The sequence below is a fragment of the Pagrus pagrus genome (assembly GCF_965226575.1).
Source record: "Pagrus pagrus genome assembly, chromosome: 14".
Classification (NCBI taxonomy): Eukaryota; Metazoa; Chordata; class Actinopteri; order Spariformes; family Sparidae; genus Pagrus; species Pagrus pagrus.
Window position 1 is genome coordinate 6,069,543 of NC_140198.1, and position 24,921 is coordinate 6,094,463.

Below are 24,921 nucleotides of genomic sequence, written 5' to 3' on the forward strand. Positions count from 1 at the left end.
CAGCTGACGCAGAGGTCTTGATTCATGCCTTTGTTTCGTCCAGGCTGGATTGCTGCAATGCCTTATTTTCAGGTCTTCCACGTGAAAGCACTAAAAGTCTTCAGATAGTTCAAAATGCCGCAGCTAGAGTCTTAACACGTACAAGAAAATTTGATCATATTACACCAATCCTAGCCTCACTGCACTGGCTCCCAATACATATAAGATCAGACTTTAAAGCTCTGGTCTACGATCTGAGAAAGGTTTGAAAAAAGCATCCCCCCCAACACACACCCCTCCCCTGTGTGCTCCTAAATCGCTCCCCTCCGAGCTCGTATCGCTCTCCCCTCGGAGCCTCCCGCGACACGCCCCCTCCCGCAACAAGAGCAACAAGCCAGCAGAAACCAAATACAGCCCAGCTTTGAATGCGGAGTAATGATGTCGGATTCACAGGTAAAGTTATTACAATGCACGTTGAAACTCACTTAAATCTTGTAAGTCATTACAATGTCCACAGCCAAGCTAGCGTAACGTCATTAACATGTTACAGCTACGTTACGTTACAGCTAGGTAATAAGTTACTATTTATTAACAGCTAAGTTAGCCACTTCTAAAAGTTATTGAGGGCCAAGAGACTAACAGATGCTGCCGTCAGCTTTAATCACAACGATCGCTTCTACATTGTGGCTGAAAAATAAACCTGTGTGAGTCCCGGACCAGCTGTGTCCCAGCTGTTGTCTGAGTAGCACCAGACCGCGACACAAACGTGCCCGTAAACTGTAATCTCTTGTTTATGACAGATATATCTTTTCAGTTTTGCAGGCGTTAGAGAGAATGGATTTATTTGGTTCCTTTTACTCTTCACATTGTGTAGGTGGTACTATTGGGCCATAACCACCATCTAAATGATGTTTATAATAACGACAACAAATCTTTCAAATCGTAGACCATAACTTTAACAGTAGGAATGGTACTCAAACACAGTATTTATTAATAATTCGTTCATGCAAGTGTTTTAGACAATCAGAGTCGACTTTCCACAGCAATCACAGGTTTTGAATGTTCCTCTCGAGTGGTGAATGGGCACGTGATGCTGTTTGGACAAAAAAACACACAAAAACAAAATACAATTTTAGTGTTTGAATATTTTTTCACTGCTACCAAAATTCATTAATATCGTCATGGACAGTTCACTGCAAAGACTGATGCCACCATTGTCACATCCTCACAGAGTGATGATATTGATTGTTTTTGGTGTTTAATATTAAAATAAATAATTTGTGACATTGTGTGTTGTTGTTGTTTTGGTATTTCTGTGTTGGGAAAAAATCTTAGGCCTGAACTTACAGCAGTATATTACTACTGTCACAACAACATTAGTGAATACAAGCAGGTCTTTTAAACGCGGGTAAACACGCTCAAAATAGGCGTTTGACTTTTTTACATTGCTATTGCCATTTTTTTCTTGTGTCACGTGTGTCATCACAAATGCGCAGCACTGAGCAGTAGAAAGCAGCAGATCACATACCTCATCAGACTATATCCAGAGACGTTAAAACATGTTTTAAAAAGTCTTAATCAATACAATTCTGAGTTAGACACAGTTTTTTTTCTGGAGTTGATAATGGAAGCCACTAAGGAGAGTCTTGCCTTCCAGCTCAGCACAGACTGAATGATGTTCAAGTGCTGCTTGAACAGAGATGGATGAAAAAGTATTAACAAGCAGGCTTAACCTCAACACATGTCATGGCATTGCGTCTGAAAAGGGGAGTAAATTAGCGTGCTGACCGATGTGTTTTCATCACAGCCGATCAAAGCTGGAGCCGATAAATACCCATGACTACTGTAGAGTCATTTGACGCAGGAGTAACTTAGGACTGAAACGTGGTCCAAATGTCAATCCTCAAGGGGGCAATATAGAGCTACTCAGAGCATTTCCATTGTCGCAGCAGTGAACCAACATTGTGTCTTTGGAGGAATGTGATCTGCTGTGTCTACTGCACATATGGAAGAGGAAAAGAAAAAGAGAAGGGAGCAGGTGACAAAGTGTCAGAAATATGCTGATGCATACGGAGATGTTCAGCTAGAGCTTCAAACTGGTAAACTGTAGTTGTTTACATTGACCTTTGAGTTTAGATGTCAGATAAAACCATAAACCATAAAAACAGACAATAAACTCTTCAGAGAAAGAACCTGGGCTGTGATTCGGGCTAAACACGCAGGTCTATTATGTATAACACAGCCCTGAAGATTAGTCTACACTGGCTGTGTGTGGGCTGTGACAACTGACTAATTATAGACTTTTTTGATGGTAGATATGCTTTAAAACAATTTATAAATCCACGTAAATGTTAAGAGTTTAAATCACCAGTGTCGTTACAGTTGTTACATTTCAGATCCAAACATGGGGACTTTAAAACATAAACAGATCATTTATAATTTATAATCTGCACTAATATTGACATTTAATGAGTTTATAAACATGTATGTGTTCCTTTAGGAACCCACCTTTTTGTCTTACACATCTGTTGAATGGTTTGAGGTAGAGGTTGTCCGAAACTCTCTGGCAGGAAAAAAGCAGCAAGAGCAGACACAGCAGCCAGAGTCCCAAGTATAATCTGAGGCAGGTACTTAAAGTATAAACCTGTACAAGGAGAAAGGAAAATTAAGTCCTTTGTTAAGATAAATCCAGGTTAAACAAATATTAGTCATTACAATTAAAAACCAGTTGACTCACTCAGCTTTAACAAAAAAGGTGTAAGGCAGGATCCCACTCTGGAAACTGTGCAACATGTCCCTGTCACTGTGTTCCTGAGGACCGTTGGGTAAAGTTCTGCTGTGTAGGCATACATCAGTGTTACACCAACAGAGACAGCAAATTTACCCAGCATCTCCAGAGCAAAAGACAGATGTGATAGACCTGAAAAGAAAGAAATGGTTTGTAGAGGAACAAAAGAAGAAAGTCTGTCACTGTATGATCCATTTTGCAGCAGATTAAATTAATGGAACTGATTGTGAAGACACTTCTGCTGCCTTCACTTCTTGCAGCCATTTTATCCTCTGCCAAAGAAACTGAAGTTTTCTTCCTCTTTAAGTCTTCCTCTTATTTTTATGTAAACAATGCAGAAACAAAAAAGACAATGCAAAAATCAATGTACAGGCTGACAATAATCACTTACAGTATGACCCACTAGAAGTGTGTGGCGGTGTCTGTACCTGCAGAGACCCTGACCTCTGCCTGTATTTTCCTATTGAGACACCTCACACATTCAGGTTTCACTTATAATTCAAAACAGCCGTCATCTCACAAACACAAACACAAACACAAACAATACATACAATACAAAAAATGTCATACTTCCTTAACACTGTGCTACTGCAACCAAATTTGGTGGACCTGTAGGTAAGATGTCTGAGTGACCATAATAAATTTGGTGCCATTTGGCCAACAGGTGGCACTGAAGCAGCATCATAAATTGAACTAGCACATAATGCTCCTGTTTGGCCCTAACCATTTTCTGCCTCTGTATATAGGCTCCCATTGAAGCCTAAAACTATTTGCTTGGAAATATGACAGTATCGTACTTTGAGGCACCAGTGGAAGGGAGTAGAGTGACACTGCTTCAAGCAGCAAGACACTGATGACAGACACTCGTCGTGGAAGGTATCGCTGTGCCAGCCAGCTGGAAATGTAAGCTGGTACCTCGACCGCTGCTGAGAAGAAGCAGCTGATGTAAGGGTTTGCATGAAGCTGAGAAGTGTTCAGAGACAAGCCTTGGTATCCAGTACATAGAGTGACCCTGAGAAGACAGAGATACAGAAGAGATAGACGGCTGAAGATACATTTGCATGAAGAGCATTAGACTGTGGACTTTCTTCACGCTTCACTGCCATCAAGACAGAACAGCTTAGCAAGCAAGACATGGTTTACAGCAAACATAAATCAATAACAAAAAAAACAAAAGAATACCAAAGAAGAGATAACAAGGTGTGGTGAAATGACAGTACTTTGTTTATAACAGTGATTAGTGTCTGCTCCTTCTGGGAAAAGGGATCCCCATCTGTGTCTCTTCCTGAAGTTCCTTGCTAAAAGAGTTTTTTGTTAGGAAGTTGTTGCTTACTCAAATCAAGGGTCCAAGGACAGAGGAGGGGGTCATACACTGTACAGATTGTAATGCCCCCTCTAGGGCAATGTGATTTGTGATATTGGGCTATATAAATAAAAACGACTTGACTTGAATCAGTATTGATTGGTGTTTTATCATTAACATACCAATGTTAGCTCAATATGCCGTTAAACTTGGGAAAAATTTTTTAAAGAGAGATGCATAGAATTGATCAGTCAGGAAGCTAATTTCTTTATGCTAACTTTCTTTGGCACAGAGTGTCGCAAGAGTTGCATTTTTTAAACGTACTGGTGTACGCATAGGACTTTTGAACCTAGACTGGGCTAGCTGGTTGGCATGCTAAACATTGCAATACAATATGTGTCATAACGCCAAAACTGTTATTCCTCCACATTCTGTTGATAATTTAAGTGAAGTTTAGTTTTCAACCCAAATTCTGGGAAAAAAATTTGCACCGATATAGAGGTCAAACATGAGTAACTATTAATTAATATTCAACCGTTCAATCGTTTGCTATGCTAGCTTACATAAGTTAGCATCTCACCTTTGTGAGTGAGGCCTTCCACTGTTTATTCGATATCCAACATCTCTCCTCGTGCATTTTTTGTCTTCAAAGAGACGTGAATCCCAACTCTAAACTTTTAGGATATCGGCTGTAAGTCAGACTTGCAGGTTCCATAAGTACTGGAGGTTTACTGGATTGAATTGTGCTGACATGTTTTTAAAACATTACAATATACATGAACATATATTGTAAGAATTAGCAACTGTTATTTAATGCCTAAGATTTACTTTGTATTTGCTGCTTGAAATGCGCAGACGGGTTACTCACCACAACAGGCACAGGATGACAGTTGTGTTTCTGATGTTTCTTGTGCTCAGCAGGTGGATGAAATTGTGGTGGTTCTTAGGATGTGTATTAGTCTCATCCGCCTGCAAGACACAAAACTCACTCTGACTGTTTCTTGTTTTGTAGTTGGATGGTCTATAACTACAACTACCACTTTGGTTGAAAATTAATCATCTCAACAACTACCAATGGATCACCATGAAATTTGGTACAGACATTCATTTTCTCCACAAGGTCAATTGCATTAACATTGTGTGTCCTGAAGAAGTCCTGTTGGTTGCTGTGTCTGGTCCTGCATGATTTAAGTCAAAGTAGACTTACATGAGCACTGTAGTCTTCAAAGATGACCTGAGGAGCCTCAACTTTGTTGATTTTAGCAGCCTTTCTTATTATGGCCTCCGCCTCTTCCACTCTTCCCTGAGAGAGGAGCCACCGAGGAGACTCTGGGATCAACCTGCCACAGTATTTGACAGAGATGCACAAAGGTTCAGGCAGGGATCAGAGAGGCTTCTAAGACAAAGTAAGGTCAACTTAACGTGACAAATTCTCTCTTACAAGTGCAACCTACCACCAGAGGGGGATGTATGCAAAGCAAGGTAGAGAGAGACCCAACAGCAGAGATTTCCAGTCTCTTAAAAAGTAAGCAAAGAGAGGTAGCAGCATGTAGCCGACAGCAAAGCCCAAACACATTCCCATGGTCAAAAAAATGTCCCGCACGTTGCCAGTCAAAATCTCAGCGCCTGCACAGAAACAGAAAAAGAGAAAAAGAAATGCATATTAAGTGGTGATACAATAAAACACGTACAGTATACAAAATATATGTATATTATTCAAAAACACTGACCACTGTATGGAAGTATTATTTAATGTTACTAAAGTATAAAATGTTCACATTTACCGAGCACAAAACCAGATATGTAGTTGGAGATCTGTCCCAAACCGCTCATGAAGAAGAGGATGGAGAACACCGTCCAAGAAGGTGAAAAGATTTGAGCAATGGTAAAAATTGTCTGAACTGCCATGGTTGCAAAGAGAACAGGCTTTCTTCCAAACCTAAGATAAGAATTCAAACAATTAAATAATAAAGTCTACAGGAAAGGTTGCTGAAATGATATGTGAATGTAGAGTATCCTTACTCTATTACTATCTCATCTTCAGGAAGAATTATAAAGACTTACATTACACTGTTCACTTAAAGAACTATAAATACTAACAAGTTAACCAGTGTATAAGGAAGAGCATTAGCAGAAAGTTGAAATGTCATTTTTCCATCCCTTGTGTTTACTTGTGAGATGGTGTTTTCAGTACCTGTCTGAGAGCTGTCCTGAGATGAAGGATCCAAAAAGAACTCCCAGTAAAAAAAGTGTGGTGGTGAACGGCTGCTTCCACTGGTCCCTGCACACCAGGTCAAACTGGAGTATGAACAATAAAACAATTGAACATAATATTTACTATTTCTGCATTAAAATGTCTGAAAAAGACTAGCCCTTTGTTATATATTATGTTGAGTTTTGTAATTACATTATCCCAAATGCTTGGGATACGCGCCAACAGCGTGTTTGTTTCTCTGTGTTTATTGGCTGCTCACAAAACAACTGTAAAGGTACATACCACTAATTACTATGTGTAGATGCTGAACTTGTTAAGTTACCAAAAGCAATTTTGCTTTGTATTATTGGCTCTATTTATTTGCTATAATTTCTCTATCTGCTGATAACCGATAATGTAAATTTTCCATTATTGGGCCGATAATTTATCTTTCCGATATATAACGTGCATCCCTAGTTCAAACCCAGAGATATCCATAAGGTTACTCAAAGTAACAGTACATTTAATTAGGCCACGCCACTACTTCCAGGATATATTCATGCAAATAATATTATCTCTCTGCCCCAAACAGCCAGCTAACTTTACTGTAAACCAGCCTTGGGCTAATGTTAGCGAGAACAGCAAATATCGAGGGTGTTTGTATCCGTCTGGTCAAGTTAAGGAGAATTCTCAGTGAATTCAGTAGATTCTGCTTCTCTCTCTACCTTTTCTTTTCTTGTTTTTTTTTTACAGAACATAAACACCTGAAAACAGAGGGCTCCTCTGCAGATCCCTGCTGCAGTCAGGTTGATAAACAGGAGTGGAGATAAATCCACTTTTTAATTTCAGAAGTTTAGAAGTAATCCCTTAGGTCTCGGCTTCGGATCCGAGCAGAATCCGAAGTGACTCCAGATGTTTATTTTCTAGCTCTGAGCTGTGTAATGTTAGCTCATGGATCTAATGTTAGCTTGTGTTAGCGATGTTAGCAACGGTAACAATAGCTAGCTAGCAGTTGCAACGTGCAACAAACTGACAACCACTTGGGGGGGCAATTGATGTATTTGTATTACATGCCGTCCAATGATTAATGTCCACTCCAACTTGTTTAAAGGTTTCATTGAATTCTTCAAAAAATGAAAAACTGGTAAAGACTGTGAGCTTATCATGCGGTAAACAAAAATGTGCACTCCCAGATCACCCCCTCTCTCCAACACCAACATCCAGATGACAGGTGAAATTATATAGTTTAATAATTAAGGGGTCCACCCCACAACACATGACCACACCAAAATAAGTGAAAATAAACAAAAAACAAATCTAACGCAAATATAATTTGATATTATCGGGCAGCCTCAATCAGTCTGTGAGCAGTTGAGGAGGCTCAAGAATGTGTACACCCGTTCTGTACACCCCTCACATTACCAGATAATCGATGCCAAAAAGCACAGACACTGCATTATTCATGCAACTAACTTAACAAAATAGGCTCAGTTGTATTTTTTTTACTCCTTGTGGTTTCAACTGATCTGCACATTTCCCCTTTCAGCATACTGCTTAGTGACTTTCTCTCATTCACAAGTGTTGTTGACAGTGCCAATGAGAGGCCAATGAGAGGCGGATGAAGGTGTGGAGCCATCAAACTACTGTAATTAACAGGGAGACATTTCCAAGAAGACTCATTGTTAGTGTACCATTGGTTGAACTGCCAAAATTTGCCAACTGCTGATGTATTCCCACTAAACTGTGACACATTATTGACACATTCTCATTGACTACTGTATCTCTATCTGTTGAAATCAACAAAAGACCATTTGTAATTAAAAAATGATCAAACACTGCCGTTCTGAGCAAAATACTAGAAAAAAAATGTCAAGTAGGTGAATAGTGTCTTTGTGCTCTACTCAGGTTTCATGAGAGAAGAAATAACCTCCCAGGTGTATAACCTGTGTAACCTGTATTACTGTTTGGTTCGGTTACTGTAACAGGTGCAAACTCTAAACCACACAAACAAACATACAGCCTGGGTGCACACTCACCTCAGAGACTATGGTGGATTGGTAGATGTCTCTGCTGTAGCTCCATCCGTCCACACAGCCCTCCTGCTCCAGATCCGTGAGGTTGACATCCCTGCCAGGAACGAGTCCCTGAGCAGACAGATTTCTGACCACATCCAGCCTGTATCTGCTGCAACTGCTCAGCTCCTGCTTCCCGTCCACCACCTCACAGTCACAGTGACACAAACTAGATTGGTAACATTTCCGACCACTGTACGTACTGTGCATGGTGCCAGCTGCGTACAGTGTCAACAGAAACTGTACCTTTCTACCTTCACATAAACGTTGGAAGTAGCAATACGGCTTTATCTGCATCTTGAGGAGTGGATTTTGTACAGCAGATGCAGAACAGGTACATATATAAACTACTCCTACTAAAAGAAATTGTAATTTAACAATAACCATTACGTTTCAAGCCTGCACTAAAAAAAGGTCTCACTGTAGTGATTCCACATCAGTGAATGTTTGACACTGAGGTCAAACAGTATCTAATAACATTAGAAACCAATAATAAAATTCAACTTCTGTGCATGTCTCAACAATTAGCCTACAAACTTAATAACAAATAACAAATATGAACCCTTTAAGTAAACTAAATATCTATTTGAATATTAAAAATAAAAAAACTGTTACGCTCCACCTTTTGCTTTTTAGGAGTTGTGTTCCAGACCTTAATTACCTCTGTTGGGATGGTAGCATTGCGCCAAGCTTGGCTCAGGTTGACCTCAGGAACCAGGCAGTGGTGACTGGGAGTGTCAGTCAAGAAGACGGATAAGAAAGCGCTAAATCCATTGGGCATGGCGCTGGCACAGAGCAGGAAGAAGACAGTCTGCTGGAAACGTCCCCACTGACCCAAAAAAGCGATGGCACCATCATAATCCTTCATTGTTCTGTTGTTCCTTCATTGAGTCCTAACTGTGCTATCCACTGCTTTTATCACTGCCTTCACTACTGCAAATAAAAAACTGATCAGTCTGTCATGCCATCTGCCGATATGCCCCACCCCTTACTAGATAACAGATGCATGCCCAAGGATAAATGAAACAGTGTGCAAGATTTCTGAAGCACGTTTTGACACGCCTGACTGCTTTTTATTTTCGTGAACTGAAAAAGTGCTGTATTACAGCTTTTTATTGTTGCATTTATTGTCCTTATGCAAGAACTCACTTCTGCAACAAACATGAACCTTGTAACTTAGTTAACAGATGACTGATTAGTATTTACAATTCCTCAACAACAACAAAAAATAAATCATGATGGTTGGGTAAATAGTTAATAACTGCTAGAGTTCAAGAAGAGTTAATGACGTTGAAGACTTGATAGTTGTTAATGGCAAGTCTTAAATTGTGTTATTATTACCGCTGGTGATGACTATTGTGAGTGTGTGTGTGAGTATGTGTGTGTGTGTGTGTGTGTGTGTGTGTGTGTGTGTGTGTGTGTGTGTGTGTGTGTGTGTGTGTTAAAACAAATGGGACTAGTAGTTGCTGCCTGGATGATGTCCAGTTTTGTATGAGTATGTGCATAGATAGGCTAATAAACATGGTTACACAAACTCAGTGCTTCAGTTTACTTTAACTGCGTCAGACGTAAAAAACAGAACACCTGTCATACTCGGTTTGGGCTTGGTTAAAGCTCTCTGAGGTTCAGTCGGGTTCGGAACAGAAACATTCGGCCAGAGCCGCACTCTAGTCTACATCGGTGGAGCTGAGGTCAAGTAGTACCCCTTCGACCATGGTGAACCAAGTGCTGGTTCTGGGCCGGTGCTGGTTCAAAGTTGGTTCAACATTAGTTGGTTCAAACTTTTAAAGAACCAGTTTGCTTTTCCACAGGCACAAAAGCCACTGTCGAATCACATCATTAAGTCACTGCATAATTATGTTTTCAATTTACCAACACTGCCAGGAGCAACTATGGTGGACTACATTGATTCTCTCAAGTGTTGCTCCTGGCTTTGCATGCCTACATTGGAATCCAAAATTGCTTGGATTCGGCATGCATTTAAAAAAGCTTTTGTTTGTTCCCCTGTGGTTCAGTCAGAGCGGTCTATACTAACTTGGTCCTTGGACGTGTCAACTCCACCCTCAGCCCCTGACTTAAGTGGTTCTTTGTCTTAGACCAGCAAAGAGTTGGTGCTGCTCTGGAACCAGTTTTTCTGTCCGGGAGCTGGAGAGCTGCTTATGTCAGGTGATGAGATTCAATGTGTTTGTAATGAAACAAAATATCTGGGGCACTCAGATGACATGTATGGTTAGTGCTGTATATTATATGCTCATGCTAATCATGTTGGCAAGAAAATTCTACATGTTTTCAGACCGTGTAAAGGTAAGTCGCTTTAGAACATATTGTAGTCAAGTCTATACTGCCCCCTTGTGGTCCAAGTTTAAAAGGTTGTGCTTACAGTACATGGAGCACAGGTTGCCTCTGTTACCATTGTCATGCTGCTGTCAAATCCTAGTTTTAGTGTTGTACGATCATTGTGATTTAAGATAACATGCACAGAATATTATTTACTTAATTTACTCCAAAATGGTCGTACTGTTTGTTCAAATCAATCTTTAATTATTTTAATTTCACCTCTTCCAAAAAGTTCATGTGATGTCATTAAATCTTCTTACATTTTAGGGAGGCTTTTGTCCAAAGCGACTTACAGTTATTCATACATACATACACTGATGGCGGTGGCTGCCATGCAAGGTGCCAACCAGCACATCAGGAGCAGTTTTGGGGTTCAGTATCTTGCCCAAGGACACTTTCACATGCAGACCAGGGGAATCGAAACCTTGTTGACATTTTCTGATTAGTTTCTGAATACTGGATAGTGAGAACAAGGACTGATACTCAAAAACAATAATTTTTGATAACTCATTCACGTAGGTGATGCTTTACACCATCAGAGTCGGGTTTCGAACGTTGTTTTCGAGTGATGAATGGGCACTTCATGCTGTTGGGGCAAAAAACACACAAACATAACAAAATGTTAGTGTTCAGCAAAAAAGCTTTCAATATGTTTTTACTGCTACCAAAATTCATTTTCATCATCGCCATGATTCACTGCAATGATGGATGCCACAATTGTCACATCCTCATAGAGTTACGATGATGATTTGAGTTGGTGATATCTTTGATATGATACATTAATTATCTGTGACATTTTGTGTTATTTTTTTTACTCGTCTGTACACCCAGTATCAGGGAGGTCTGTGTGGAGAAAAACCTCAAAGCTGCCACTGCGACCACACCCCAGATAAGGGAATGACAATGGATGGAGTAATGGTGTTTCTGAAGGGGTTAATAAAGATGTATGTGTTCCTTTAGTAACTCACCTTTTTGTCTTACACATCTGTTGAATGGTTTGAGGTAGAGGTTTTCCAAAACTCTCTGGTAGGAAAAAAGCAGCAAAAGCAGACACAGCAGCCAGAGTCCCAAGTATAATATAAGGCAGGTACTTAAAGTATAAACCTGTACAAGGAGAAAGGAAAATTAAGTCCTTTGTTAAGATAAATCCTGGTAAAACAAAATGTTAGTAATTACAATTAAAAACAGTTGACTCACTCAGCTTGAACAAAAAAGGTGTAATGCAGGATCCCACTTTGGAAACCATGCAAAATGTCCCTGTTGCTGTGTTCCTGAGGACCGTTGGGTAAAGTTCTGCTGTGTAGGCATACATCAGGGTTGAACCGGCAGTGACAGCAAATTTACCCAGCATCTCCAGAGCAAAAGACAGATATGATAGACCTGAAAAGAAAGAAATGGTTTGTCGAGGAACAAAAGAAGAAAGTCTGTCACTGTATGATCCATTTTGTAGCAGATTAAATTAATTGTACTGATTGTGAAGATATTTCTGCTGCCTTCACTTCTTGCAGTCATTTTATCCTCTGTCAAGAAACTGTTTTCTTCACCTTTAAGTCTTCCTCTTAGTCTTATGTGAACAATGCAGAAACAAAAAGGACAAAGCAAAAAACAATGTGGCAGAGCCCACGCCAGGTACACTCGCCCTCACAACCCTACCGACCATCCACTAAAAATATTTGTCCCCAGGGGGGACAATTAAAGGCACATGGCGTAGTTGTACACAGACACAGTCAGCACGTTAAGTACACAGTCAAATCTAGTGTAGGATCCAGCACATCCCTCTAATAAACACAGTGGGAAGCCTTCTATCATGAAGACCTGGCTACATTCACAGACACAGTACTGTCTTACATCAAGTACTGTATTGGAAATGTCACTGTGGAAAAGGACATCTGGGTGTCCCCAAACCAGAAACCCTGGATGACAAGCCAGGTCCGCACGATCCTCCGGGCCCGTGACTCAGCCTTCAGATCAGGTGACAGAGCATTGTACAGCGCCGCTCGCGCCAACCTGAGGAGAGGCATTAGGACTGCCAAAGCAGAACACAAGAGGAGGATAGAGGAACAGCTCAACAACCCCCAGCAGGTGTGGCAGAGCATACAACACATCACCAATTACAGAGGCTGTGCTGTGACACCCGGGGACTCAGATGCGGCACTGACAGAGGAGCTGAACAGCTTCTTTGCCCGCTTTGAGTCTCAAACACAGCACTCAGCCACATCACCCCAACCACCACTACAACCCCCACCAGCCTCCAGCACCCCCCCACTCACTCTTGAGGTACAAGACATAAGGCGGGTGCTCAGTGCAGTTAACCCCAGGAAGGCTACAGGTCCAGATGGAGTACCAGGGAAGGTGCTCAAGGCATGTGCCAACCAGCTATCACAGGTCTTCACTGACATTTTCAACCTGTCTCTGGAACAAGCCGTCATCCCATCCTGCTTGAAATCTGCCATAATCATCCCGATCCCAAAAAAGTCACCCACAACCAGCCTCAATGACTTCCGCCCTGTAGCACTCCCCCTGGTCATCACCAAGTGCTTTGAGAAACTGGTTTTGAGACACATCAAAGCCTGTCTCCCCCCCACCCTAGACCCGCACCAGTTTGCATACCGGACTAACAGATCCACAGATGACGCAATAGCCATCGCTCTCCACTCAGCACTGAGTCACCTGGAGCAAGGGGGGAGCTACGTCAGGATGCTCTTCATTGACTTCAGCTCAGCTTTTAATACAATAATACCGGACATTCTGATCCCCAAGTTAGCCAACCTGGGGCTCCCACCACCCACCTGCTCCTGGATAAAAGACTTTCTGGTCAACCGACCCCAGCAGGTGAAATTGGGTCCTCACCTCTCCTCCTCTTGCACTCTCAGCACTGGCTCTCCCCAGGGCTGTGTGCTGAGCCCACTACTCTACTCCCTCTACACATCTGACTGCAGTCCCGCCCACCCAGAGAACATCATTGTCAAATTTGCTGATGACACAACGGTGGTGGGGCTGATAACAGGGGGCAACGAGGCAGCCTACAGAGATGAGGTCCTGAAACTTGGTGAGTGGTGTGAATCAAACAACCTGGCACTGAACATCACCAAGACCAAGGAACTCATCCTGGACTTCCGACGGAACAGAGCCGCCCCTGCCCCCCTGTACATCAACGGTGAGGGTGTAGAGCGAGTTGAGTCCTTCAAATTCCTCGGGGTCCACATCTCTGCTGACCTCTCCTGGTCGGTTAACACCTCAGCGCTGGTCAAGAAGGCCCAGCAGCGGCTACACTTCCTGAGGGTGCTCAAGAAGGAGCAACTAAACACACAGCTGCTGGTGACCTTCTACCGTTCCATCATCGAGAGCCTGCTGACCTACGCTGTGACAGTGTGGCACTCCAGCTGTACGGAGGCCGACAGGAAGAGACTGCAGAGGGTGGCAAACATCGCACAAAAAATCATTGGCTGCCCTCTGCCTTCCTTATGCACCATCTACAACTCCCGCTGTCTCAGCAGGGCCAGAAACATTCTGGAAGACACCACCCACCCCGGCTTCCATCTCTTCAACCTGTTGCCCTCTGGCAGACGCTTCAGGACCATACGAGCCAGAACAAATAGACTCAGGAACAGCTTCTTTCCAAAAGCTGTCACCATATTGAACTCAAATGCACATTGAAATAAAACTGCGCATTTAAATTTCTTGTGTATTTAAATTTCTTGTGTATTTAAATTTCTTTTAATGTAGAGTTTTTATTTTGTGATAACTGTGTGCACTTTTAAGGAGCTGCTCTTTGAATTTCATTGTACTATGTATAATGACAATAAAGCTTTCTATTCTTCTATTCTATTCTATTCTATTCTTCTATTCCTCGGCACCATCCCCGACACACCTACCTCCGAAGCCTCCCTCCCAACCGGGAAGCTACACCTTATCTCCTCCGCTGCACTAAGCACCAGCTCGACCCCCCTTCTTTCACCGTCCAACGCTCTCGAACCTCCTTCCGTGTCGCGCAACAATCTCGAACCCCCTTTCCGTTTGCAGCACACTCGACCCCTCTTTCCTTCATCCTACACACTTGACCCCTCTTTCCTTCATCCTACACACTGGACCCCTCTCCTGCGTCCACCTCTTTTCCTTTCATCAACCTACCTCGACCCCTTTCCACACAACCCCCTTTCCATTTCATCCAACGCACTTGACCCCCTTTCAGTTTGTCCAATGCACTTGACCCCCTTTCAGTTTGTACAACGCACTTGACCCCCCTTTCCATTTGCGCAACGCACTCAAACCCCCCTCTCCTACATCCACCTACCTCGACCCTTCTCTCCCTCATCCATCTACCTCGACCCCTCTCTCCCACATCTAACTACCTCGACCCCTCTCTCCCTCATCCAACTACCTCAACCCTTCTCTCCCACATCCAACTACCTCGACCGCTCTCTCCCTCATCCAACTACCTCAACCCTTCTCTCCCACATCCAACTACCTCGACCCCTCTCTCCCACATCCAACTACCTCGACCCATCTCTCCTACCCTCATCAAGCCTTCTATCAATTCAAATAAAATTTAAACTTTACGCTACTCTTTACCCTTCAAAACCTCCCTTTCCCTTCCATCGACATTGTAAGAATAATCAGCTTCATCACATACGCCCACACGGTTCTAAAAGTCAGAACCTCCACCATCCAAATATATTTCAGCGGCATCAAATTCTTCATCAAACTGCTCTCCAGAGCTCCAGCCCCCTCCATTTCTCATCCCCACGTCACCATGCTGATTAACGGCCTACGTAAGGCAGAACCCCAGCTTGCACCGAAACACTTACCCTTAACCGCAGACCTCCTCAACTGCCAACTGAAAAGCTACTATGTACCTCCTTGTTCATATCCAACTACCTCCTTGCCCACCACTGCACCAATCACCAGCTTCTCTCCCTGCTCAGGCGACTCAATTATGTCATCCGCATTATCTCCCAGGGCCGATCCTTCATCTCCCACCTTCTATCCCTGTCGTCTGCCATTCCATCCCTCCACGACTACGTCACCCTGGATGACTCCTGCAACATGGAGCCAAGAATGTGGCGTGATTTTCTGTCTTTGTGGAACGGCATTTCTTTCCTTAAGATGACTGAATCACTCAACCAGAGGACATCCAGCTTTACACGGACGCTGCACCCTCAGTGGGTTTTGGAGGCTATTACGGCGGCAGATAGTTCGCCTCCGTCTGGCCCCCAGAACTGTCCCCACTCTCCCCTTCCTCTGCCCGCTATGAACTTTATCCGGTCATAATCGCCAAACTTCTTTGGGGGCTTGAATGGTCCAGAAGTCATCCTCATCCACTCAGACAACCTCCCTGCCGTCTACATCATCTACACGGCTGCTCACAATCACTGGACATCACAAAATTCATCCGATGCCTCACCTCAGTCTCAGCCACCACCAAAGTCCTCGGCCGCTGGTCCTCCCAACCCTACAACAGCTACATCCGCAGCCACCCCAGCAATATCCATCAAGCACATTTCTGCATAACCCAGTAATACCTTTTGGGGCACAATGAAGCCACGCCGACCAAGACATGCGCCCATCGAGACGTACCCCCATTCTGAGTCTCAACCTCCCTGGTTCCTAGATGGTCAAGCCAATCTGCAACCCTACTCATCAAATCAAATCAAATCAAATTTTATTTGTATAGCCCAAATTCACAAATCACAGTTTGCCTCAGAGGGCTTTACAATCTGTACAGAGACGACACCCTCTGTCCTTCGACCCTCGATTCGAGTGAGGAAAAACTTGCCCCAAAAAAGGCCCTTTTAACAGGGAAAAAATGCGGAAGAAACCTCAGGGAGAGCCACAGAGGAGGGATCCCTCTCCCAGGACGGACAGACGTGCAATAGATGTCGCATGTACAGAGCAGATCAACGAGATCACAATGTATTCAATTATAAGCGATGGTTGACAGGAGTGAAAGTACACAAAGATGTATTACAGCAATAATGATGAAATGCACATGGAAATGTGATTACTAGTGATAACAGTAGTAATGATCAATGGCAAGGATGGTATGTAGCAATGCAGTATGATAATAGTAGTGGAACGTATGTAACAGAGATGTGACTAATATTAGCGACAGTAGTGGTGGGTGTCAGGCAGGGTCATGGCAGTAGGTGCATCCACGATCAGGCAGGGCCATAGCAGTAGGCGCATCCACGATCAGGCAGGGCCATAGCAGTGGGCGCATCCACGATCAGGCAGGGCCATAGCAGTGGGCGCATCCACGATCCACGACCCGGGCGCGGCCAGGATCCAAGGGAGCCTGTAGGACTAGAAAGCACAAGGACTCCGGGGAAGAAGCAAGTCAGTGACATGCAGAGATGGGGCATGTATACAGGCATAATGTATACAGATGGAGAGGAGAGGAGAGGGGAGGAGAGAGAAGCTCAGTGTGTCATTGTCCCCCGGACTAGGCCTATAGCAGCATAACTAAGAGCTGGTCCAGGACAGGCCTGGGCCTGTCCTGGACCAGCCCTAACTATAAGCTCTATCGAAGAGGAAGGTCTTAAGTCTACTCTTAAAGGTAGAGAGGGTGTCCGCCTCCCGGACCAAAACAGGAAGATGGTTCCACAGAAGAGGAGCTTGATAACTGAAGGCTCTGGCTCCCATTCTACTTTTGGAGACTTTAGGAACTACAAGTAATCCTGCGTTCTGGGAGCGTAATGCTCTAGTTGGGTGATAGGGTAATATGAGCTCCTGGAGATATGATGGTGCCTGACCATTAACAGCTTTGTAAGTGAGGAGAAGGATTTTAAACTCTATTCTTGATTTTACAGGGAGCCAGTGCAGAGAGGCCAGTACAGGAGTAATATGATCTCTTTTCTTAGTTCCTGTCAGTACACGTGCTGCAGCATTCTGGACCAGCTGGAGACTCTTTAGAGACTTGTTAGGGCAGCCTGATAATAGAGAATTACAATAGTCCAGTCTGGAAGTAACAAATGCATGGACTAGCTTTTCTGCGTCTTTTTGAGACAGGATGGGCCTGATTTTTGCAATGTTACGTAGATGAAAAAATGCAGACCTTGAAATTTGTTTTATGTGGGAGTTGAAGGACATATCTTGATCAAAGATAACTCCCAGATTCCTGACGGTGGTGCTGGAGGCCAAGTTAATGCCATCCAAACTCGCTATATCATTAGATAATGCATCTCTAAGGTGTTTAGGACCAAGTACTATAACTTCGGTTTTATCTGAGTTTAACAGCAGAAAATTGCAGGTCATCCAGGTCTTGATGTCCTTGAGACATGCATGGAGTTTAGTAAGCTGATTAGTTTCATTTGGCTTTATTGATAGGTATAACTGTGTATCATCTGCATAACAATGAAAGTTTATGGAGTGTTTCCAAATTATATTTCCTAGAGGGAGCATATATAAGGTGAATAGTATGGGTCCAAGCACGGAGCCTTGAGGAACACCATGACTAACCTTGGTATACAGGGATGACTCATCATTAACATGTACAAACTGAAATCGATCCGATAAATAGGACTTAAACCAGTTTAATGCGGGTCCTTTAATGCCAATTAAGTGTTCCAGTCTCTGTAGTAGAATGTGATGATCAATGGTATCAAATGCAGCACTAAGATCTAGTAAGACTCAAACCTCCTTTCCTTCATCCACCCACCTCAAACCTCTTTTCCTTCATCCAACAACCTCAAACCCCCCTTCCTTCATCCAACAACCCCATCCCCCCTTTTCCTATCCTCCCAAAATCTTCTACCAATTAAATTAAACTACTTTAACGTTAAAATGTGGTGTGGTCTCGTTAGTGAAGTGACCATAATAAATTTGGTGCCATTTGGCCAACAGGTGGCACTGAAGCAGCATCATAAATTTAACTAGCACATAATGCTCCTGTTTGGCCCTAACCATTTTCTGCCTCTGTATTTAGGCTCCCATTGAAGCCTAAAACTATTTGCTTGGCAATATGACAGTATCGTACTTTGAGGCACCAGTTGAATGGAGAAGAGTGACACTGCTTCAAGCAGCAAGAAATTGATGATGGACACTCGTCGTGGAAGGTATCGCTGTGCCAGCCAGCTGGAAATGTAAGCTGGTAACTCGACCACTGCTGAGAAGAAGCAGCTGATGTAAGGGTTTGCATGAAGCTGAGAAGTGTTCAGAGACAAGCCAAAGTATCCAGTGCATATAGTGACCCTGAGAAGACAGAGATACAGAAGAGACAGACGGCTGAAGATACATTTGCATGAAGAGCATTAGAATGAGGACTTTCTTCAAGCTTCACTGCCATCAAAACAGAACAGCTTAGCAAGCAAGACATGGTTAACAGCAAACATAAATCAGTAACAAAAAAACAAAAGAATACCAAAGAACAGATAACAAGGTGTGGTGAAATGACGAAGGATGTTGAGGTGAAATAAACATACAGTACTTCATTTATAACAATGATTAGTTTCTGTTCCTGAGGTTCCTTCCATTTCTATCCCTGCTAAAAGAATTTTTTTGGAAGGAAGTTGTTGCTTACTGAAATCAAGAGTCCAAGGACAGAGGGGGTCATACACTGTACAGATTGTAATGCCCCCTCTAGGGCAATGTGATTTGTGATACTGGGCTATATAAATAATGTAGCTCACATATGTTTTTACCAATTGCAAGCAAAACTTAATCATCTCGCTTTTCCTTTTGTTTAAAACAGTAAAATATGTCAGAAATAGCCACTTTTTGAAATTATGCTCACACCAAACAGGGGGCAGCATATCAACAGACTAACTAACTGCTTCCAGCTGTTTCTAGCTAGTTAACCCAGTTAGCTGTGTAGCTAGCAGTCCAGGCTAGGAGGGCCAGGGAAGTGTATGCATAGGACCTTTGAACCTTGACAACTCACATACCTGATATAGAGGTAAAACATGAGTAACTTTTAATTACTATTGAACCGTGTTTGTTTACTATGCTAGCTTACATAAGTTAGCATCTCACCTTTGTGAGTGAGGTCTTCCACTGTTTATTCGATATCCAACATCTGTCCTTGTGCATTTTTGTCTTCAAAAAAGCCAAGAGACGTGAATCCCAACTCTAAACTTTGAGGATATCGGCTGTAAGTCAGACTTGTTCCATAAGTTGCTCTGCACCACCTGTGTGCCCAACTCTGTGGTTTCTGGCTGTTGTGTGTACTGGAGGCTTACTAGAATGAATTGTGCTTACATGTTTATAAAACATTACAATATACATGAACATATATTGTAAAAATTAGCAACTGTTATTTAATGCCTAAGATTTACTTTGTATTTGCTGCTTGAAATGCTCAGACTGGTTACTCACCACAACAGGCACAGGATGAGAGTTGTGTTTCTGATGTTTCTTGTGCTCAGCAGGTGGATGAAATTGTGGTGGTTCTTAGGATGTGTATTAGTCTCATTCGCCTGCAAAACACAAAACTCACTCTGACTGTTTCTTGTTTTGTAGTTGGATGGTCTATAACTACAACTACAACTTTGGTTGAAAATTAATCACTCAACAACTACCAAATGGATCACCATGAAATTTGGTACAGACATTCATTTTCCCCACAAGGTCAGTTGCATTAACATTGTGTGTCCTGAAGAAGTCCTGTTGGTTGCTGTGTCTGGTCCTGCATGATTTAAGTCAAAGTAGACTTACATGAGCACTGTAGTCTTCAAAGATGACCTGAGGAGCCTCAACTTTGTTGATTTTAGCAGCCTTTCTTATTATGGCCTCCGCCTCTTCCACTCTTCCCTGAGAGAGGAGCCACCGAGGAGACTCTGGGATCAACCTGCCACAGTATTCGACAGAGATGCACAAAGGTTCAGGCGGGGATCAGAGGGGCTTCTAAGACAAAGTAAGGTCAACTTAACATGACAAATTCTCTCTTACGACGGCAACCTACCACCAGAAGGGGATGTATGCAAAGCAAGGTAGAGAGAGACCCAACAGCAGAGATTTCCAGTCTCTTAAAAAGTAAGCAAAGAGAGGTAGCAGCATGTAGCCGACAGCAAAGCCCAAAGACATTCCCATGGTCAAAAATATGTCCTGCACGTTGCCAGTCAAAATCTCAGCGCCTGCACAGAAACAGAAAAAGAGAAAAAGAAATGCATATTAAGTGGTGATACAATAAAACACGTACAGTATACAAAATATATGTATATTATTCAAAAACACTGACCACTGTATAGAAGTATTATTTATGTTACTACAGTATAAAATGTTCACATTTACCCAGCACAAAACCAGATATGTAGTTGGAGATCTGTCCCAAACCATTCATGAAGAAGAGGATGGAGAACACCGTCAAAGAAGGTGAAAAGATTTGAGCAATGGTAAAAATTGTCTGAACTGCCATGGTTGCAAAGAGAACAGGCTTTCTTCCAAACCTAAGATAAGAATTCAAACAATGAAATATGAACAAATGCAAACAAGATTTAAAACAAGGTTTAAGTGCAAAGAACAAATACTGACCATTTTTCCATCCCTTGTGTTTACTTGTGAGATGGTGTTTTCAGTACCTGTCTGAGAGCTGTCCTGAGAAGAAGGATCCAAAAAGAACTCCCAGTAAAAAAAGCGTGGTGGTGAACGGCTGCTTCCACTGGTCCCTGCACACCAGGTCAAACTGGAGCATAGACCTTTGTTATATATTTTGTTGAGTTTTGTAATTCACACCAGTGACGACATGTGTGGCTCTTGTCTACATTACGGGGCTCTACACAGGTGCAGCAGTTTGACGTTATGAGCGCTTTGTTTGTTTTTCTGTTTATTGGCTGCTCACAAAACAACTGTAAAGGTACATACCACCAATTACTATGTGTAGATGCTGCACTTGTTCAACTGATCTGCACATTTCCCCTTTCAGTACCTTTCACCTTACTGCTTAGTGACTTCCTCTAATTCACAAGTGTTGTTGACAGAGCCAATGAGAGGCCAATGAGAGGCAGAGTGGGGCGGGTGAAGGTGTGGAGCCATCAAACTACTGTTATTAACAGGCCGCACAACTGCCAGTTCTGTGGTATTTTGGCATGGTGATGTGAGCACCCACTCGCGATGGGAGACATTTCCAAGAAGACTCAATGTTAGTGTGCCATTGGTTGAGCCACCAAAATTTGCTGACTGCTGAGCTATTCCCACTAAACTATGACACATTATTGACACATTCTCACTAACTGCCGTGTCTCTATCTGTTGACGATCGAAAATAACCATTTGTAATTAAAAAACGACCTTTCTGAGCAAAATACTATAAAGGTTTTTTCAAAAAGGTGAATGATTGTCTTTTCTATCCACAGAGTACATGCAATGCTCTAGTCAGGTTTAATGAGTAATTATGATCCTGAGAGAGCCCTGTTGGTGCTTAACCTGTGTAACCTGTGTTACTGTTGGGTTCAGTTACTTTTACAGATGCAAACTCTAATCCACACAAACAAACATACAGCCTGGGTGCACACTCACCTCAGAGACTATGGTGGATTGGTAGATGTCTCTGCTGTAGCTCCATCCGTCCACACAGCCCTCCTGCTCCAGATCTGTGAGGTTGACATCCCTGCCAGGAACAAGCCCCTGAGCAGACAGATTTCTGACCACATCCAGCCTGTATCTGCTGCAGCTGCTCAGCTCCTGCTTCCCGTCCACCACCTCACAGTCACAGTGACACAAACTTGTCACAGCAGATGCAGACCAGGTACATACATAAACTACAATCAAAAACCAATACCGATACCAATTATAGGTAATCAAGGAGACCAACAACCAATAATTGAAGCTGATATACATTTGCAGTAAAAATAAAAATCTTACCGATAAAGTTGAGAATAGTAGCACAAGAATACATCTCCATTTTCAATTTTCTGCGACTTCACACTTTCACTCCACTACATATATTTTGTCTCTAGTTACTTTGCTGACTCAGAATTCTCAGTGTTGATAAGCTTACTTGTGACATGAAACCAATCAGAGAGTGTTGTGGGCAAGACATTGAATAAGACCCCAGAGTGGTGAATACAGACAGTGAGAGGAAGCTGTATCAGAGCCAAAGTGTTGCATTGTTAAAACAAATTATTTTATGGGCAATCAGACAGAAAAGATGCAGAAGATATCAGACCCGATAATCGGCCAGGCTGCTAATCGGTCTACCTCTGGTTAAAAGCAATAATTAATTCAACTTCTGTGCCTGTCTGTTCAATATGTATTGCTTTGTGAAGAAGTTATTTATGTTTAATCAATTCAAGAATTAGCCTACAAATGTCACAACAAATGCAAAATATGTGCTCTTTCAGTAAAAAAAAAAAGAAATCTATGGGAATATACATAAACGTATATAAACACATACATACATATATATGTGTATATATATACAAACACATAAACATACATATATACTGTATGTGTATATATATATATTTAAAAAATATTGGGTTGGGCGGTAGCCCAGAGTATTTAAAAATAGCAACAATGTCCCATCATGAGGAGAAACTTAAACTTTATGCAGTGGGTACAGCAAATTGTAAATCACTGGTGCCTTCTTGTAAAATCAGCAGAAAACACAACACATTAAGATGCCTCTTAAAAAGTATCAGGTTGTTGCGGTATCACTGTAAAAGCCTGGTTTTCGTGTTTTAAGTGCATCCTGTCTGCTTCTGTGTCTGAAATGCATCCTACCTCTGCTGTTTGAACATTGCTTCAACAGATTTCGCCATTTACACCAAATGTATTATCGAATATAACCTGTTGACGGTAAACGTGAAATTTTTTTAATCCAGTAATGGGTTACTGCTTCTCTGAAGAACAAAGTGGGGAAAGTCACCAGACTCCCTTAAAAAAATGCTAATTTTTTTAGACTTGTTGCATTACGAGAAACTGTAGAAACTTTGAGAATCGCTGTCTACAACAAATTCTTAACTATTTATGCATTCTTGCTCATTCGGCTGGGAAGTGAGATCCGGTCACTGATGCATTTAATCCCAGGTGTGAATTGATGAGCTCTCTCTCTCTCGGACAGAGCACACCTGTTTTGCTATGATCATATTATTCTATCTGCCTCAGCGTTAGCTAGGGTTAGGATTAGTTATTTTAGAGACCCCCACACAGCTCACATTAAAGCTCAGACCCTGGTCTCCCCAGTAAACAAGCCGCCTTCTTCGACTGTTGCAGTGCCTCTAACTGGCTGCTGCTCTTGTTTATTCTTCCACTGAGCTGCCTGGGAGTCTCAAGGCGAGACAAGTAGATGTCGGAAGGGCAGGCTGCCTCTCAAAGAGCAGCACTCCCCTCAGAACTCCCGCCTGTCAACCCTACACAGCCCAGAGACACCCGCGTTTAACGATCCTAAAAATTGAACACCGCCCAACTGCATGCAATCTTTTGCATTTTAGGAGCTGTGATCCAAAACTTAATTACCTCTATTGGGATGGTAGCATTGCGCCAAGCTTGGCTCAGGTTGACCTCAGGAACCAGGCAGTGGTGACTGGGAGTGTCAGTCAAGAAGATGGTTAAGAAAATGCCAAATCCATTGGGCACTACGCTGGCACAGATCAGGAAGAAGACAGTTTGCTGGAAACGTCCCCACTGACCCAAAAAAGCGATGGCATCATCATAATCCGTCATTGTTTCAGAGTGCTATCTGTGCCCTCCACTGTCTTTATCCAAAGTAAAAAAAACTGACTTGTCTGCCTTCATGTTACCTGCCGCAGATTATGCCCCACCCCTTACTAGATAGGTACGGAAGAATATTAGGGCCAGGGGTGGGAAAAAAATGTCATTCATTTTTTTTTTCATTATGCACTTCAAGAAAAAAGTCGAAATGTCGAGAATAAAGTCGAAATACAATTTTGTGAAAGGCTGTTGGCGTCCTCCTCTCATTTTTTTCCCCTCATCTCTGGCCCCTAATACTCCTCTGTAAGATAACATATGCATGCCCAAGCATACATCAAAAGAAACATTGTGCAAGCAAGTCTTCTAGTTAAAATGTAGTTAACAATTTCTGGTGCAGAAATTCACTTGAGCTTGTGTCAGATTTCCACAACAAACATGAACCTTGTAACTGTAGTTTATAGGTGACTAATGAGTATTCAGTGTCTTTTTTTCATTAAACTATGGAAAACCTGCAGCCTGTGCTGTTGAGCATGCATACGCGCAAACATATTTATATTTATTTATGTGACTTAAAGACACCAGAGCAAAGAGCAGTTTGAAAGATATTAATTGAAACTCTTGGGTTCAGGTCAGGTGAAGATGGGTGAGTATAATAACATAGC

General features: G+C 42.4%; 2 protein-coding genes across 2 annotated transcripts; both read right to left on the minus strand.

The window, feature by feature from the left end:
- Positions 1-985: 985 nt before the first annotated feature.
- On the minus strand, positions 986-9,204 carry LOC311270022 (organic cation/carnitine transporter 2-like; the record flags this gene model as incomplete). The annotated part of the gene is made up of 11 exons (XM_084374638.1): positions 986-1,072; positions 2,488-2,623; positions 2,717-2,899; positions 3,565-3,779; positions 4,939-5,039; positions 5,278-5,410; positions 5,525-5,696; positions 5,855-6,009; positions 6,265-6,368; positions 8,301-8,483; positions 8,998-9,204. 11 exons carry the CDS (start codon positions 9,202-9,204, stop codon positions 1,003-1,005), a joined length of 1,659 nt encoding a protein of 552 aa, XP_084230764.1. The 3' UTR covers positions 986-1,002.
- Positions 9,205-10,918: 1,714 nt separating this feature from the next.
- LOC311270023 (organic cation/carnitine transporter 2-like) lies at positions 10,919-24,480 on the minus strand. Its single transcript, XM_084374639.1, has 11 exons — positions 24,065-24,480; positions 22,124-22,306; positions 21,188-21,291; positions 20,901-21,055; positions 20,572-20,743; positions 20,325-20,457; positions 19,986-20,086; positions 18,649-18,863; positions 11,871-12,053; positions 11,642-11,777; positions 10,919-11,259 (listed from the first exon to the last, which is right to left on the minus strand). The coding sequence occupies exons 1-11, from the start codon at positions 24,269-24,271 to the stop codon at positions 11,181-11,183; spliced, it is 1,668 nt and encodes a 555-aa protein (XP_084230765.1). The 5' UTR covers positions 24,272-24,480; the 3' UTR covers positions 10,919-11,180.
- Between the last annotated feature and the right edge of the window lie 441 nt (positions 24,481-24,921).